This window comes from Ornithorhynchus anatinus, chromosome 1, assembly GCF_004115215.2.
Source record: "Ornithorhynchus anatinus isolate Pmale09 chromosome 1, mOrnAna1.pri.v4, whole genome shotgun sequence".
Classification (NCBI taxonomy): domain Eukaryota; kingdom Metazoa; phylum Chordata; class Mammalia; order Monotremata; family Ornithorhynchidae; genus Ornithorhynchus; species Ornithorhynchus anatinus.
Window position 1 is genome coordinate 184,269,077 of NC_041728.1, and position 16,586 is coordinate 184,285,662.

The following is a 16,586-nucleotide window of genomic DNA, read 5'->3' on the forward strand; positions in this document are numbered from 1 at the left end:
GACCCACCCACCCGGACCCCCGAGCCCCCGTCCCTGCCCTCGGGGGGGCGGCCGGCCTGGCCGGGGGGACTGGACGGTGAACAGAGGGGAGATTTTGTTAATGAATTGTACATCGCCTCGATTCTATTTAGTTGTCATCGTTTTTACGAGATGTCCTTCCCCCTCGACTCTATTTATCGCCATCGTTCTCGTCTGTCCGTCTCCCCCGATTAGAATGTAAGCCCGTCAAACGGCAGGGACCGTCTCTATCTGTTGCTGACTTGTTCATTCCAAGCGCTCAGTACAGTGCTCTGCACCTAGTAAGCGCTCAATAAATACTATTGAATGAATTGAATGACACGTCCTTCCACAGAGATATTATTTGCTATTGTTTTAAGGAGATGTTCATCCCCTCGATTCTACTTATTGCTATTGTTCTCGTCCGTCCGTCTCCCCCGATTAGGCCGTAAGCCCGTCAGAGGGCAGGGACCGTCTCTATCTGTTACCGATCTGTCCATGCCGAGCGCTTAGTCCAGTGCCTGCACCTAGTAAGCGCTCAATAAATACTGTTGAATGAATGATTGAATATTGGGGCTGGGGGATGGTGACACTGCGGGGGTGGGCGGTCGCCCACCCGGAAGAGCCAAACGAGGCTGCAAGTGGGTCCAGAAAAAAGCGTGGCTCAGAGGAAAGAGCCCGGGCTTGGGAGTCAGAGGTCGTGGGTTCTAATCCCCGCTCCGCCCCTTCTTCATTCAATAGTATTTATTGAGCGCTTACTATGCACAGAGCACGGTACTAAGTGCTTATAATAATAATAATGTTGGTATTTGTTAAGCGCTTACTATGTGCAGAGCACTGTTCTAAGCGCTGGGGGAGATACAGGGTCATCGGGTTGTCCCACGTGAGGCTCACGGTCTTCATCCCCATTTTATTGATGAGGGAACTGCGGCACAGAGAAGTGAGGTGACTTGCCCACGGTCACCCAGCTGCCCAGCGGCAGAGCCGGGATTCGAACCCATGACCTCTGACTCCCAAGCCCGGGCTCTTTCCACTGAGCCACGCTGCTCCTCAGCTTATCAGCTGTGTGACCTCGGGCCAGTCACTTCACTTCTCTGGGCCTCAGTTCCCTCATCTGTAAAATGGGGATTAAGACCGCGAGCCCCATGTGGGGCAACCTGTTTACCTTGTATCTACCCAGCGCTTAGAAGAATGCTCGGCACATAGTAAGCACTTAAGAAATGCCAAAATTATTATTATTATTATTATTATTATTAAAGAGTCGGGAGACCTGAGTTCTAGTCCTGATTCTGCCCCCCAGGACTCTGCCCCGTGTACCTCAGCTGGGTTGCTTAATCACGCTGGGCCTCATAATAATAAAAATCGGTGGTTGTTTTTTGCCTTAATGGTATCTGTTAAACGCTTACTATGTGGCAGGCACTGTAATACTAATAATAATGTTGGTATTTGTTAAGCGCTTACTATGTTAGCGCTTACTAATATACTTACTATTAAGACTGTGAGCCCCACGTGGGACAACCCGATTCCCCTGTGTCTACCCCAGCGCTTAGAACGGTGCTCGGCACATAGTAAGCGCTTAACAGATACCAACATTATTATGATGTGCCGAGCACCGTTCTAAGCGCTGGGGTAGATCCAGGGTCATCGGGTCGTCCCACCTGAGGCTCACAGTTAATCCCCATTTTACAGATGAGGTCACTGAGGCCCAGAGAGGTGAAGTGACTCGCCCACAGTCACCCAGCTGACAAATGGCGGAGCCGGGAGTCGAACCCATGACCTCTGACTCCGAAGCCCGGGCTCTTTCCACTGAGCCGCGCTGCTTATCATCCCCTAAACGCTATGTGCCAAGCACTGGGCTGGATACAAGTTAATCAGGTCAGACACCGTCTCTGTCCCCTCCTGGGGCTCGTAGCCTTAGCGGGAGGGATCGATTCCCCATTTTACAGGTGAGGAAACTGAGGCCTCAGTGAAGTGACTTGCCCAGGGTCACACGCTGGCAACTGGCGGAGTCGGGATTAAAACCCAGGTCCCCCGTCTCCCAGGCCCGGCTCTACCCGCTAGGCCGTGTGGCCTCTCCCCTCTCGGTAGGGTGACGGTAACAGCGTTCACTTCTCCCTAGAGAAGCAGCGCGGCTCCGTGGAAAGAGGCCGGACTGGGGAGGCAGAGGTCGTGGGTTCGAATCCCGGCTCCGCCGTTTGTCAGCCGTGTGACTCTGGGCCAGTCACTTCACTTCTGTGCCTCAGTTCCCTCGTCTGTCAAATGGGGATGAAGACTGTGAGCCCCACGTGGGACAACCTGATGACCTTGAATCCTCCCCAGCGCTTAGAACGGTGCTCTGCACATAGAAAGCGCTGAGCAAATGCCGTCATTATTATTATTATTATTCTCCCTGCCCGTCGGGGTTGGCCTAGCAGGGTGGGGGACGGAGAGGGGTGAGAAAACGGGGGCCCGGACGCCATCGGGCAAGTTTTATCTCGTGGCCAAAGTCTCCCGGCCTCTTACCCTACGTTTTCCCAGAAGTGTCTGGCCAAGGCCCAGGCGGTGACGAACGCCGCCGGCGCTCCTGGGGACGAACCGCAACCGATCGATGAAACGATCCCGTAGTCCTTGGAGGGCCGGGTGTCTGAGGACCGCGACCCGAGGGGCCCGGGACCCCCCTCGCCCCCCGACCCCCGGACCCCAGAGAATCGGGGAGGGGGAGGGAGACAGGAGAAGGGGAGGAAGAGGCGGGTGGGGAGTGGGTAATAATAAAGGTGGCATTTGTTAAGCGCTTGCTGTGTGCAATCCTGTGTTCTAAGCGCTGGGGTAGACACAAGGTCATCAGGTTGTCCCATAGGGGGCTCACAGTCTTCATCCCCATTTGACAGATGAGGTCACTGAGGCCCAGAGAAGTGGACTCGCCCAAAGTCACCCAGCTGACAGGCGGCCGAGTCAGGATTTGAACCCATGACCTCTGACTCCCCAGCCCGGGCTCTTCCCACTGAGCCACGCTGCTTCTCTATATGTGGGTATTTGTTAAGCGTTTACTCTGTGCAGAGCACCGTTCTAAGCGCTGGGGGAGACGCAGGGTCATCAGGTTGCCCCACGTGAGGCTCACGGTCTTCACCCCCATTTTCCAGATGAGGGAACTGAGGCCCAGAGAAGTGAAGTGAGAAGCAGCGTGGTTCAGTGGAAAGAGCCCGGGCTTAGGAGCCAGAGGTCATGGGTTCTAATCCTGCCTCCGCCACCTGTCAGCTGTGTGACTTTGGGCAAGTCACTCCACTTCTCGGTGCCTCAGTGACCTCATCTGTCAAATGGGGCTGAAGACCGGGAGCCTCACGGGGGACAACCTGATGACCCTGTATCTTCCCCCAGCGCTCAGAAGGGTGCTCGGCACGTAGTAAGCGCGGAACAAATACCAACATGATTATTATTAAAGGCACGACGGGGTGGTTGGGGCGAGTAGAACACAGCGTGGCTCAGCGGAAAGAGCCCGGGCTTGGGAGTCAGAGGTCATGGGTTCGAATCCCAGCTCTGCCACTCGTCAGCCGGGTGACTGGGGGCAAGTCACTTCACTTCTCTGTGCCTCAGTGACCTCATCTGTCAAATGGAGATTAAGATACCCAGTATCTCTCCCAGCGCTTAGACCAGTGCTCTGCACATAGTAAGCGCTTAACAGATGCCAACATTATTATTATTAGAAGGGGAGAGGGGAGGGATGGAGGAGGCGGGGAGGGGGAGGCACAGACCCCAGCCCAGGATGATGAGCCAGTGCAGAAAGGCCCTCTGAGAGAAGAAGGGGGCCGTGAGGAGGGTGTGCAGGTAAAGACCCTCCCCCAGCAGCCAGCTGAAGTTGACCATGATGCAGTACTGGAAGAAGACCATCACCACTTTACAGCCGACCTGGGGGCAGGGCAGAAACACAGGGGTCAAGGGGGGGCACGGGCAGAGGGGGTCCCGCCCTCCCGTCCCCCACCCCAGCCCGCCCCTCCACAACCCGGATCGGACCAGGTGGGCGTCTCCGACTGTGCCATCCGCTCGGCACCTCCTGGGCAGGGATTGTCCTAATAATAATAATGTTGGTATCTGTTAAGCGCTTACTAGGTGCAGAGCGCTGTCCTAAGCGCTGGGGGAGATGCGGGGTCATCGGGTCGTCCCACGTGGGGCTCACGGTCTTCATCCCCATTTGACAGATGAGGTCACTGAGGCCCAGAGAAGCGAAGTGACTCGCCCACAGTCACCCAGCTGACAAGGGGCAGAGCTGGGATTCGAACCCATGACCTCGGACTCCCAAGCCCGGGCTCTTCCCACTGAGCCACGCTGCTTCTCACGATGGCATTTGTTAAGCGCTTACTATGTGCCAAGCACTGTTCTGGGGAGGATATAATAATAATAATAATGTTGGTATTTGTTAAGCGCTCACTATGTGCAGAGCACCGTTCTAAGCGCTGGGGGAGATACAGGATCATCAGGTTGTCCCACGTGGGGCTCACAGTTAATCTCCATTTGACAGATGAGGTAACTGAGGCACAGAGAAGTGAAGTGACTTGCCCACAGTCACCCGGCTGACGAGTGGCAGAGCCGGAATTCGAACCCGCGACCTCTGACTCCCAAGTCCGGGCTCTTTCCACTGAGCCACGCTGCTTCTCACAAAGGATATGAGGGATATGAGGCCATCAGGTTGTCCCCCGTGGGGCTCCCAGTCTTCATCCCCATTTGACAGATGAGGTCACTGAGGCCCTGAGAGGTGAAGCGACTTGCCCAAAGTCACACAGGTGATGAGCGGCAGAGCCTGGATTAGAACCCACGGCCTTTGACTCCCAAGACCGGGCTCTTTTCCTTAAGCCATGCTCTTGCCATTGCTGAATTGTACTTTCCAATCATTTAGGACAGTGCTCTGGACACAGGAAGCGCTCAATAAATACGATTGAATGGATGACTCTGTGGTTGCGGCTTTCCCAAGCGCTTAGTACAGTTCCCCGCACACAGTCCGCGCTCAATGAATAGCATTGATTGATTGATTGAGGTGCCAAGCACTGGGCGGAGCCCTGGGGCAAATCAGTGGATCAATAATGCAAATAATGGTATTTGTTAAGCGCTTACTATGTGGCAGGATCTCTGTGCCTGCTGTGTGACCTTGGGCAGGTCACTTCACTTCTCTGGGCCTCAGTGACCTCCTCTGTAAAATGGGGATGGAGACTGTGAGCCCCAAGTGGGACAGGGACTGTGTCCAACCCGATTTGCTTGGATCCACCCCAGCGCTTAGAACAGTGCTCGGCACATAGTAAGCGCTTAACAAATAATACTTATTATTACAAGCAAATCGGGTTGGATGCAATCCCTTGTCCCACGTGGAGCTCCATTCCCCATTTTACAGATGAGGTAACTGAGGCACAGCTCTTCCGGTGCGCAGAGCACTGAATTACTCGCCTGGGAGAGGAAAAGAGGACAGGGTTGGTAGAGACATTCCCTGCCCAAAAAGAGTTTCCAGTCTAGAGCAGTGTGGCTCGGTGACAAGAGCCCGGGCTTGGGGGTCAGAGGATGTGGGTTCTAATCCCACCTCTGCTATTTGTCTGCCGTGTGACCTTGGGCAAAGCACTTCACTTCTCTGGGCCTCAGTTCCCTCATCTGTCAAACGGGGATGAAGACTGTGAGCCCCACGTGGGATAACCTGATCACCTTGTATCCCCCCAGCGCTTAGAACAGTGCTTTCCAGATAGTAAGCGCTTAACAAATGCCACCATTATTATTATTATTATTATTATTATTATACCCAGCTCCGCCACTTGTCAGCTGTGTGACTTTGAGCAAGTCACTTCACTTCTCTGTGCCTCGGTTCCCTCATCTGGAAAATGGTGATGCCCCACGTGGGACAACCTGATTACCTTGAATCTATCCCAGTACTTAGAACAGTGTTTGGTACATAGTAAGCACTTAACAAATACCAATATTATTATTATTGTAAATTGATTACCTTGTATAACGTTGGTATTTGTATTTGTTAAGCGCTTACTCTGTGCAGAGCACCGTTCTAAGCGCTGGGGGGGATACAGGGTCAGCAGGTCGTCCCACGTGAGGCTCGCAGTCTTCATCCCCATTTGACAGATGAGGGAACCGAGGCCCAGAGAAGTGAAGTGACTCGCCCACAGTCACCCGGCTGACAAGTGGCAGAGCCGGGATTCGAACCCGTGACGTCTGACTCCCAAGCCCGGGCTCCTTCCATTGAGCCACGCTGCTTCTCTAAGCAGCTTCGTCTTCTGCCTCTTGTATCTACTTCTTGTATCTGCTTCTTGTATCTACCCCAGCGCTTAGAAGAGGGCTCGGCACATAGTAAGCGCTTAACAAATACCATTTTTTTTTTGAGAGGGGGAGTCAGGCATTAATAGAAATAAATTCCGGATCTGCACATAAATGCCGGGGGGACATCTGAGAATTAGAGAACCCTGAGGGTCCCGGTCTGAGAGGGAGGGAGAGTTGGGGGAGGGGGTTCTGATCCCCGTCGTTCCGAGGGGGAATCGGCGGCTCAGAGAGGGCCGGTGCCAGGCCCCAAGTCGCACAGCAGGAGCGCCGGGCCCGGCCGGTCTGACCCACCCGCCCGGGGGGGTCTGGGGCCCCTCACCCGGCCGGCGTCGCAGTGGGCCGGGTCGTTGTCGGAGAAGAGCATGGCGTCCCGGACGAAGTTGGACAGGGCGCGGAGGATGAACGAGGAGAACAGGTGCATGTGGATGTAATTCCTCGGGCAGTGGAGCCTCCTGTGGGGGTGGGGACGGGGTCGTCAGCCCCCCGGGGGACCCTCCCTTCCTCCCTCCCTGCCCCTCCGACTCGTCAACCCCTCGAGATCTTCCATTCCATCCTCGGGTTCCCCCAGCAGGGTCCAGAGCTGGAAACGGGGGCCCAGAGAGGGTCGGCACGAAGCCCGGGGTGACACAGCCCCGCCCCGGGGCGGTGGTGTCCCGGCCCCGGCCTCGACGCACAGGATTAATAAGGCACCAGGTGGGGGCTGGAGGGGAAGGGGGGATGGGGTCCCTAACGGGAACTGGAGCCCGTGGTTGGGGGGGGGGGGTCCCACCACCGCCCCCAACCACTGCCTTCCCCTCACCTCCCACCACTTCCCGGAAAACCACCTGCAGCTTCCCAGAAACGTCCCGGAATCATCCTGGAAACATCCCCGATCGATAATAATAATGACGATATTTGTTAATAATGTTGGTATCTGTTAAGCGCTCACTATGCGCCGAGCACTGTTCTAAGCGCTGGGGGAGACACAGGGGAATCAGGTGGTCCCACGTGGGGCTCACAGTCTTCATCCCCATTTTCCAGATGAGGTCACTGAGGCACCGAGAAGTTCAGTGACTCGCCCACAGTCACACAGCTAAGTGGCAGAGCTGGGATTCGAACTCATGACCTCTGACTCCAAAGCCCGTGTTCTTTCCACTGAGCCACACTGCTTAAGCGCTTACTATGTGCCAGGCACTGTTCTAAATGCTGGGGGAAGACAAGATGATCGGGTTGGACACAGTCCCTGCCCCACATGGGGCTCACAGCAGTGTGGCTCAGTGGAAAGAGCCCGGGCTTCGAGTCAGAGGTCATGGGTTCGAATCCCGACTCTGCCCCTTGGCAGCTGTGTGACGGTGGGCGAGTCACTTCACTTCTCTGGGCCTCAGTTCCCTCATCTGGAAAATGGGGATGACGACTGTGAGCCTGACGTGGGACAACCTCATTCCCCCGTATCTCCCCCAGCGCTCAGAACAGTGCTCTGCACGTAGTAAGCGCTTAACAAATACCAACATTATTATTCCATCCCCATTTTACAGATGAGGGAACCGAGGCCCAGAGAAGTGAAGCGACTCGCCCAAGGTCACGCAGCAGACAGGTGGCAGAGCCGGGATGAGAACCCGGCGCCTTCGGACTGACAGGCCCGGGTTCCGCCCACTGGACCACGCTCCTTCTCTCCCATCCCCAGCCATCCTGGAGTCATCCCAGAAATATCCCCGAACGATCCCGGAACGATACCGGAATCGAGCCAGCACCACCCCGGACCTATCCCGCGACTATCCCGGTACCGCTCCGGGAAAATCCCTCACCGGAAGGTCCCGAGGATGCCGAGGGCCACAGCCAGGGAGACGAGCGAGGTGGCATAGCCGGTCGTGTAGACGACCCTCAGCTTCTGGTAGAACGCCCGCTGTGGAGACAGAGACCGCGCAGAGACACTCCACCCGCTGCGGAGACAGAGACCGCGCAGAGATATCCATCCGCTGAGGGGGCAGAGACAGCGCAGAGAGACATCCACCTCCCGAGGGGGGAGAGAGACCCAGCCTGGGTCTCCTCTGGGGGACGGAGAGGGAAGAGGAGGCCAGTCCAGAGTAAGTGGGAGCACCTGCAAGAAGCAGCGTGGCTCAAGGGAAAGAGCCCGGGCTCGGGAGTCAGAGGTCATGGGTTCGACTCCCGGCTCTGCCACTTGGCGGCTGGGTGACTGTGGGCGAGTCGCTTCACTTCTCTGGGCCTCAGTTCCCTCATCTGTAAAATGGGGATTAAGACTGTGAGCCTCACGTGGGACAACCTGATTCCCCTGTGTCTACCCCAGCGCTTAGAACAGTGCTCTGCACATAGTAAGCGCTTAACAAATACCAACATGATTATTATTATTATTAATTCCCATTTTACAGATGAGGTGACTGACGTCCAGAGAAGTGAAGTGACTTGCCCAAGGTCACCCAGCAGACATATGGCAGAGCCGGGACTAGAACCCAGGTCCTTCTGACTCCCAGGCACGTGCTCTATCCACTAAGCCATGCTGCCTCCGTGCATAACTGTAATTTATTTATTTGTATTAATGTCTATCTCTCCCTCTAAACTGTCAGCTCATTATGGGCAGGGAATGTGTCTGTTATATTGTTATATTGTCTGCTCCTAAGTGTTCAGTACAGTGCTTGGCACCCCGGCTCTGCCAGGTGTCTGCTGTGTGACCTTGGATAAGTCACTTAACTTCTCTGGGCCTCAGTTCCCTCATCTGTAAAATGAGGATGAAGACGGGGAGCCCCACGGGGGGCAGGGATAGTGTCCCTCCCGATTAACTTCTATCTATTTCAGCGCTTAGAACAGTGCTTGGGACAGAGGAGCAGCACGGCCTAGTGCAGAGAGCCCGGGCCTGGGAGTCAGAAGGTCGTGGGTTCTAATCTCAGCTCCTCCACTTACCTGCTGTGTGATCTGGGGCAAATCACTTCACTTCTCGGCGCCTCAGTTCCCTCTCCCGTCAAATGGGGATGAAGACTGTGAGGCCCACTTGGGACAGGGACTGGGCCCAACCCGATTTGCTTGGCTCCACCCCAGCGCTTAGAACAGTGCCCGGCACATCGTAAGCGCTTAACAAATACCACAATTACTATTATTAAATACCGGTTGAATACAGATATAATAACTTAATAATTATTTAATGCTACTACTAATAATGGTATTCATTAAGCACCGATCACTGTTCTCAGCGCTGAGGCAGACACAAGGTAATCAAGCTGGACACAGTCCCAGTCCCAAATGAGGCTCACACTCTTAGTCCCCATTTTCCAGATGAGGTAACTGAGGCCCGGAGAACAATAATAATAATAATAATAATGTTGGTATTTGTTAAGCGCTTACTAGGTGCAGAGCGCTGTTCTAAGCGCTGGGGGAGATACAGGGTCATCGGGTCGTCCCACGGGAGGCGCACAGTCTTCATCCCCGATGTGAAGTGACTTGCCCACAGTCACACAGCAGACGAGTGACGGAGCCGGGATTAGAACCCACGACCTCTGAATCCCAAGGCCGGGCTCTTGCCACTAGGCCACGCTGCTTCCCATGGAGTGGTAAGTGCTCGGCAAAGGAATTACAGATAATATAAATAAATCACATATATAATAAATACGAATTATTAACATGAATATCGATCACACCTATAATAAATTAGATACTTATTATAGCTGTAATTTATGTATGTATATTCTTGTCTGTCTCCCCCTCTAATAATAATAATGATGGTATTTGTTAAGCGCTTACTATGTGCAAAGCCCTGTTCTAAGGGCTGGGGGAATACAACTTGACTAGACAAGGTGAGCTCGAGACTGTGAGCGCATCGTGGGCAGGGATTGTCACTGTTTATTGTCGTGCTGTTCTTTCCCAAGCGCTTAGTACAGTGCTCTGCGCCTAGGAAGTGCTTAATAAATACGCTTGAGTGAATGAATAGTGAGTGTGTAACCCCTTCATTAGCAATTAGGAAGACCCCTCCTTCCACAGGGAATGTGTCTGTTGTTGTATCGTCCTCTCCCAAGCGCTTAGTCTAGTGCTCTGCACACGGGAAGCGCTCAATAAATACGATTGAATAAATGAACGCGTGAATCACCCCTATAATAAATTAGATACTTATTATAGCTGTAATTCATGTATGTATGTATATTCAGGCCTTTCTCCTTCTCTAGACTGTGAGCTCGTCGCGGGCAGGGATTGTCACTATTTATTGTCATATTGTTCTTTCCCAAGCGCTTAGTACAGTGCTCTGTCCACAGGAAGTGCTTAATAAATACGCTTGAGTGAATGAACAGTGAGTGTGTAACCCCCTCATTAGCAATTAGGAAGAACCCTCCTTCCACAGGGAATGTGTCTGTTGTTGTATCGTCCTCTCCCAAGCGCTTAGTCCAGTGCTCTGCACACGGTAAGCGCTCAATAAATACTATTGAGTGAATGAATGAATGAATCACACCTATAATAAATTAGATACTTATTATAGCTGTAATTTATGTATGTATGTATGTGTATTCATGCCTGTCTCCCTCTCTAGACTGTGAGCTCGTCGTGGGCAGGGATTGTCACTATTTATTAATAATGTTGGTATCTGTTAAGCACTTCCTATGGGCAGAGCACTGTTCTAAGCGCTGGGGGAGATATGGGGTCATCAGGTTGTCCCATGGGAGGCTCACAGTTTTCATCCCCATTTTACAGATGAGGTAACTGAGGCACAGAGAAGTTATGCGACTTGCCCACAGTCACACAGCTGACAGGTGGCAGAGCTGGGATTCGAACTCACGACCTCTGACTCCCAAGCCCGGGCTCTTTCCACTAAGCCACGCTGCTTCTCTTATTGTTCTTTCCCAAGCGCTTAGTACAGTGCTCTGCGCACGGGAAGTGCTTAATAAATACGCTTGAGTGAATGAACAGTGAGTGTGTAACCCCCTCATTAGCAATTAGGAAGACCCCTCCTTCCACAGGGAATGTGTCTGTTGCTGTATCGTCCTCTCCCAAGCGCTTAGTCCAGTGCTCTGCGCACAGGAAGCGCTCAATAAATACGACTGAATGAATGATAAAGGCGGTGGACCGACGGCTAGAAAGTGCTTCGGGTGGTGCTGGCGCCCCGTGCCGGCCGCAGGCGGAGGAGGCCGCAGCCGCTCAGTAAGTAGCCAGGTGACTCACCCGCTCCTCGTTGGTGGTGTCGTTCACGTCGTCGTAGCCGCACGCCACGTCAACCCTGGGGAAGATCCTGGTCCAACCGTTCGGGGTGCAGGTTCTGAACACCGAGCCTGCCGGGAAGAGGGGGAACCCAAGAGCCGAGGCCCGTTGGCGGGAAGGGGCGCGAGGGGATGCTGATGGAGAAGCGGCGTGGCTCAGTGGGTAGAGCCCGGGCCTGGGAAGGACCTGGGTTCTAATTCCGGCTCCACCTCTGTGCCTCATTGACCTCATCTGGAAAATGGGGATTAACTGTGAGCCTCCCGTGGGACAACCTGACGACCCTGCATCTACCCCAGCGCTTAGAACAGTGCTCTGCACATAGTAAGCGCTTAATAAATATGATTATTATTATTTATTATTGTCTGCTGGGTGACCTCGGGCACGTGACTTCACTTCTCTGGGTCTCGGTTCCCTCTTCTGTAAAATGGGGGATTAAGACTGTGAGCCCCATGGGGGACAGGGACGGCGTCCAACTGGATTTACTTGTAATAATAAAAATAATACGATGATATTTATTAAGCACTTACTATGTGCCAAGCACTGTTCTAAGCCCTGGGGTAGATTCAAGATAATCAGGTGGGACACAGTCCCTGGCCCACATGGGGCTCACAGTCTCAATCCCCATAATAATAATAATGATGGCATTTGTTAAGCGCTTACTATGTGCCAAGCACTGTTCTAAGCGCTGTCGTAGATACGAGGTCATCGGGTTGTCGCACGTGGGACTCACAGTCTTAATCCCCATTTTACAGATGAGGTCACTGAGGCCCAGAGAAGTGAAGTGACTTGCCCAAAGTCACCCAGCTGATAAGTGGCAGGGTCAGGATTAGAACCCAGGACCCCTGACTCCCAAGCCCGGGCTCTTGCCACTAAGCCAGAGCGCTTACTCTGTGCCAGGCACTGTTCTAAGCACTGGGGTAGCTGCAAGATAAATGGTTCGGGCACAGTCCCTGTCCCACATGGGGCTCACGCTCTTAATCCCCATTTTGCAGATGAAGGAACTGAGACCTGGAGAAGGGAAGTGATTTTGCCCAAGGTCACAGAGAAGACAAGTGTCAGAGCCGGGATTAGAACCCAGGTCCTTCTGACTCCCAGTGTCTACCCACTAGGCTGTGCTGCTTCTCCTTGGTGGTATAATGGATCCGGGCAGCCTGGGAGTCAGAAGGTCACGGGTTCGAATCGCGACTCTGCCACTTGTCCGCTGTGTTACCTTGAGCAAGTCACTTCACTTCTCTGGGCCCCAGTTACCCCATCTGTCAAATGGGGACTGAGACTGTGAGCCGCACGTGGGACAAGGGACTGTGCCCCACCCGATTTGCTTGGATCCACCCCAGTGCTTAATACGGTGCCTGGCACATAGTAAGCGCTTCACAAATACCATCATTATTGTTAGTGTCAGCCCTGCCCCTCCCAAGCCGGGTATGGGGCGGGGGGGATCAACTCAGCGCGGCTCAGTGGAAAGAGCCCGGGCTTTGGAGTCAGAGGTCATGAGTTCGAATCCCAGCTCTGCCACCTGTCAGCTGTGTGACTGTGGGCGAGTCACTTCACTTCTCCGGGCCTCAGTGACCTCATCTGTCAAATGGGGATTAAGACTGTGAGCCCCACGTGGGACAACCTGATTCCCCTATGTCTACCCCAGCGCTTAGAACAGTGCTCTGCACATAGTAAGCGCTTAACAAACACCGACATTATTATTATTATCAACTCACCGTTCTTCCCCGTCAGGAGCTGGAAGAATCTTGGGCAGACGAGTTCCACGGTCTGACCCAGTGCGGCATGGGGCCAACAGCTGGCTTGCTCCCAGTGTCCAGCGCAGCCCCCTGACGACCCCCCCCCAGGACAAATAAATACAAGTCATCAGTGACCGACCTGCTTCCGGTGTCCAGCGCAGCCCCCTGACGACCCCCCCAGTCCGTCACCGAAACCTGCCGGTGTCACCTTCACGACATCGCCAGGATCCGCCCTTCCCTCTCCATCCCAACCGTTACCACCTTAGTACGATCATTTGTCCTCTCCCTCCTGGATTATTGCCTCAGCCTCCTTTCTGACCTCCCAATCTCCTGTGTCCCCCCACTTCAGTCCATACTTTGCTCTACTGCCTAGATTATCTTTCTACAGAAACTCTCTGGGCGTGTCACCCCCCTCCTCAAAAATCCCCACTAGTTGCCCATCCACCTCCGTGTGACCTAAAAACTCCTCACCGTTGGCTTCCAAGCCCCCCATTCCCCTCACCCCCCTCCTCCCTCCCCTCCCTTCCGTCCTCCTCCGGCCCGGGCCGCACACTCCGCTCCTCCGCCGCCGCTCGCCTCCTCCCCGGGCCTCCGGCCCGCCCGGCCCGCCGCCGACCCCCTGCCCGCGTCCCGCCTCCGGCCCGGAACGCCCTCCCTCCTCTAATCCGCCAAACAATGACCCGTCCCTCCTTCAAAGCCCTACTGAAGGCTCACCTCCTCCAGGAGGCCTTCCCAGACTAAGCCCCCCTTTCCCTCGGCTCCCCCTCCCTTCCACGTCACCTCGACCCTCTCCCTTTGCTCTCCCCCCTCGCTCCGCAGCCCTTATGTATATATATGTACATATCTAAAATGGGGATTAACTGTGAGCCTCACGTGGGACAATCTGATGACCCTGTATCTACCCCAGCGCTTAGAACGGTGCTCTGCACATAGTAAGCGCTTTACAGATACCAACATTATTATCATATCTATAATTCTATCTATATTGATGCCTTTTTTTGGGTTTTGATGTCTGTCTCCCCACCTCTAGACTGTAAGCCCGGCGTGGGCAGGGATTGTCTCTCTTTATTGCCGTATTGTACTTTCCAAGTGCTTAGTACAGTGCTCTGCACACAGTAAGCGCTCAATATATATGATTGAATGAATGAATGAATGAAGTCAACAGTAACCCACCTGCTCCAGGAGACCACCCCTATCACCCTGAGCCCCAACCACCATTTCATCCATTCATTCATTCGATCGTATTTATTGAGCGCTTATTTTAATAATAATGATGGCATTTGTTAAGCGCTTACTATGTGCAAAACACTGTTCTAAGCGCTGGGGAGGATACAAAGTGATCAGGTTGTCCCCTGTGGGGCTCACAGTCTTAATCCCCATTTTACAGATGACACAACTGAGGCCCAGAGAAGTTAAGTGACTCGCCCAGAGTCAGACAGCTGGCAAGTGACGGAGCCGGGATTTGAACCCATGATCTCTGACTCCCCAGTCCGGGCTCTTTCACTGAGCCACGCTGCTTCTCTAGGCAAAGCACTGTACTGAGCGCTTGGGAGAGTACCATACAAGGCCACACAGCCCGTGAGTGGCGGAGCCGGCATTAGAGCCCAGGTTTTCTCACCCTCGGGCCCAGGCTGTGCGTTTCCCACTAGGCTGTGCTCTTTCCACATCATGTCTTCTTTTTGTTGCACTCTCCACAGGGCTTAGTACAGAGCTAGGCACAAAGGATGCATTCGCAAATACCACTGACTGATGGAGGGACAGGATTGTTTCTCCGACGCCACCAGGATGTTGGGAGGGATTGTGTGTTGTTTGACTTTTGGTGGGAACGGATCATTCCACCCCCCCAACTCTCCCTTCTCCAACCCTGACACTCCCCAGTGTCCCAGCTCTGACCCTCCCAGACCCCTGACTCTCCCTCTCCGACTTTCCTCAGTCACCCAGCCTGGACTCTCCCCTCTTATTCATTCATTCAATAGTATTTATTGAGCACTTACTATGTGCAGAGCACTGTACTACCTGCTTGGGAAAGTACAATAAACAGTGACATTCCCTGCCCACAAGGAGCTCACAGTCTCGAGTGGGAGAGAGGCATCAGTACAAATAAATAAAATGAGAGACCTGGACATAAGTGGGGTGGGACTGGGAGGGGGGAAGAGGAAAGGGAGCAAGTCAGGGCGACACAGAAGGGAGTGGGAGAGGAGGAAAAGCGGGGCTTAGTCTGGGAAGGCCTCTTGGAGGAGGCGGGCCTTCAATAAGACTTTGAAAGGGGGGAGAGTCCATCGTCTGTGGGATTCGAGGAGGGAGGGCGTTCCGGGCCAGAGGCGGGACGTGGGTCAGGGGTCGGCGGCGAGACGGAAGAGCTGGAGGACCAGGGAGAAGGTTAGCGGCGGCAGAGGAGCGGAGTGTGCGGGCTGGGACGGAGAAGGACGGGAGGGAGGTGAGGGAGGAGGGGGCTAGGGGATGGACGGTTTTAAAGCCAATAGTGAGGAATTTTTGTCTGATATGGAGACGGATGGGCAGCCACTGGAGTTTTTTGAGGAGTGGGATGACGTATTCAGAACGTTTTTGTAGAAAAAGGATCCAGTCAGCAGAGCGAAGTACGGACTGGAGTGGGGAGAGACAGGAGGCAGGGAGGTCAACGAGGAGGCTGATGCAGTCATCCAGGCGGGAGAGGATGGGTGATTGTATTAACGTGGGAGCAGTTTGGATAGAGAGGAAAGGGCAGATTTTAGCAAAACTGTGAATTTGGGACCAACAGGATTTAGTGACGGATTGAATGTGTGGGTTGAATGAGAGAGAGGAGTCAAGGATAACGCCAAGGTCACTGGCCCGTAAGACGGGAAGGATGGTGGCGTGGTCTACAATGATGGGAAAGTCTGGGGGAGGACAGGGTTTGGGTGGGAAGATGAGGAACTCTGTTTTGTACATGTTAAGTTTGAGGTGAGGGGAGGACATCTAAGTAGAGAGGTCTTGAAGGCAGGAGGAGATGCCAGCCTGGAGAGAGGGAGAGAGATCAGGGCTGAAGAGGGAGATTTGGGGGTCATCCGCATAGAGATGGGAGTAGAAGCCGTGGGAGCGGATGAGTTCTCCAAGGATGTGAGTGTAGATGGAGAATAGAAGGGGACCCAGAACTGAGCCTCGAGGGACCTCACAGTTAGGGGGTGAGGGGCAGAGCAGGAGCCCATGAAAGAGACTGAGAACAAGCAGCCAGAGAGATAAGAGGAGAACCAGGTAACGACAGTGTAGTGTGCATGAAGCCAAGGTTGGATAACATTTCCAGGAGAAAGAGATGGTCCACAGTGTCAAAGGCAGCTGAGGTCGAGGAGGATCAGGATGGAGAGAGGCCATTGGGTTTGGCGACCTTTGAGAAAGGGGTTCCTGTGGAGGGAAGGAGATGGAAGCCAGATT

The 16,586-nt window shown here is 53.9% G+C and overlaps 1 protein-coding gene across 1 annotated transcript in view; it reads right to left on the reverse strand.

Annotated features, from left to right (window-relative positions):
* SCTR (secretin receptor) overlaps nucleotides 1-16,586 on the reverse strand; it is a 39,339-nt gene that overhangs the window by 11,600 nt on the left and 11,153 nt on the right. Inside the window, exons 3-8 of the mRNA XM_029063256.1 lie at nucleotides 13,158-13,268; nucleotides 11,413-11,519; nucleotides 8,061-8,158; nucleotides 6,596-6,728; nucleotides 3,726-3,879; nucleotides 2,500-2,560 (exon numbers count right to left, since the gene is read on the reverse strand). Of these exons, the coding sequence (XP_028919089.1) occupies nucleotides 2,500-2,560; nucleotides 3,726-3,879; nucleotides 6,596-6,728; nucleotides 8,061-8,158; nucleotides 11,413-11,519; nucleotides 13,158-13,268 (664 nt within the window). The remainder of the gene's footprint in view (nucleotides 1-2,499; nucleotides 2,561-3,725; nucleotides 3,880-6,595; nucleotides 6,729-8,060; nucleotides 8,159-11,412; nucleotides 11,520-13,157; nucleotides 13,269-16,586) is intronic.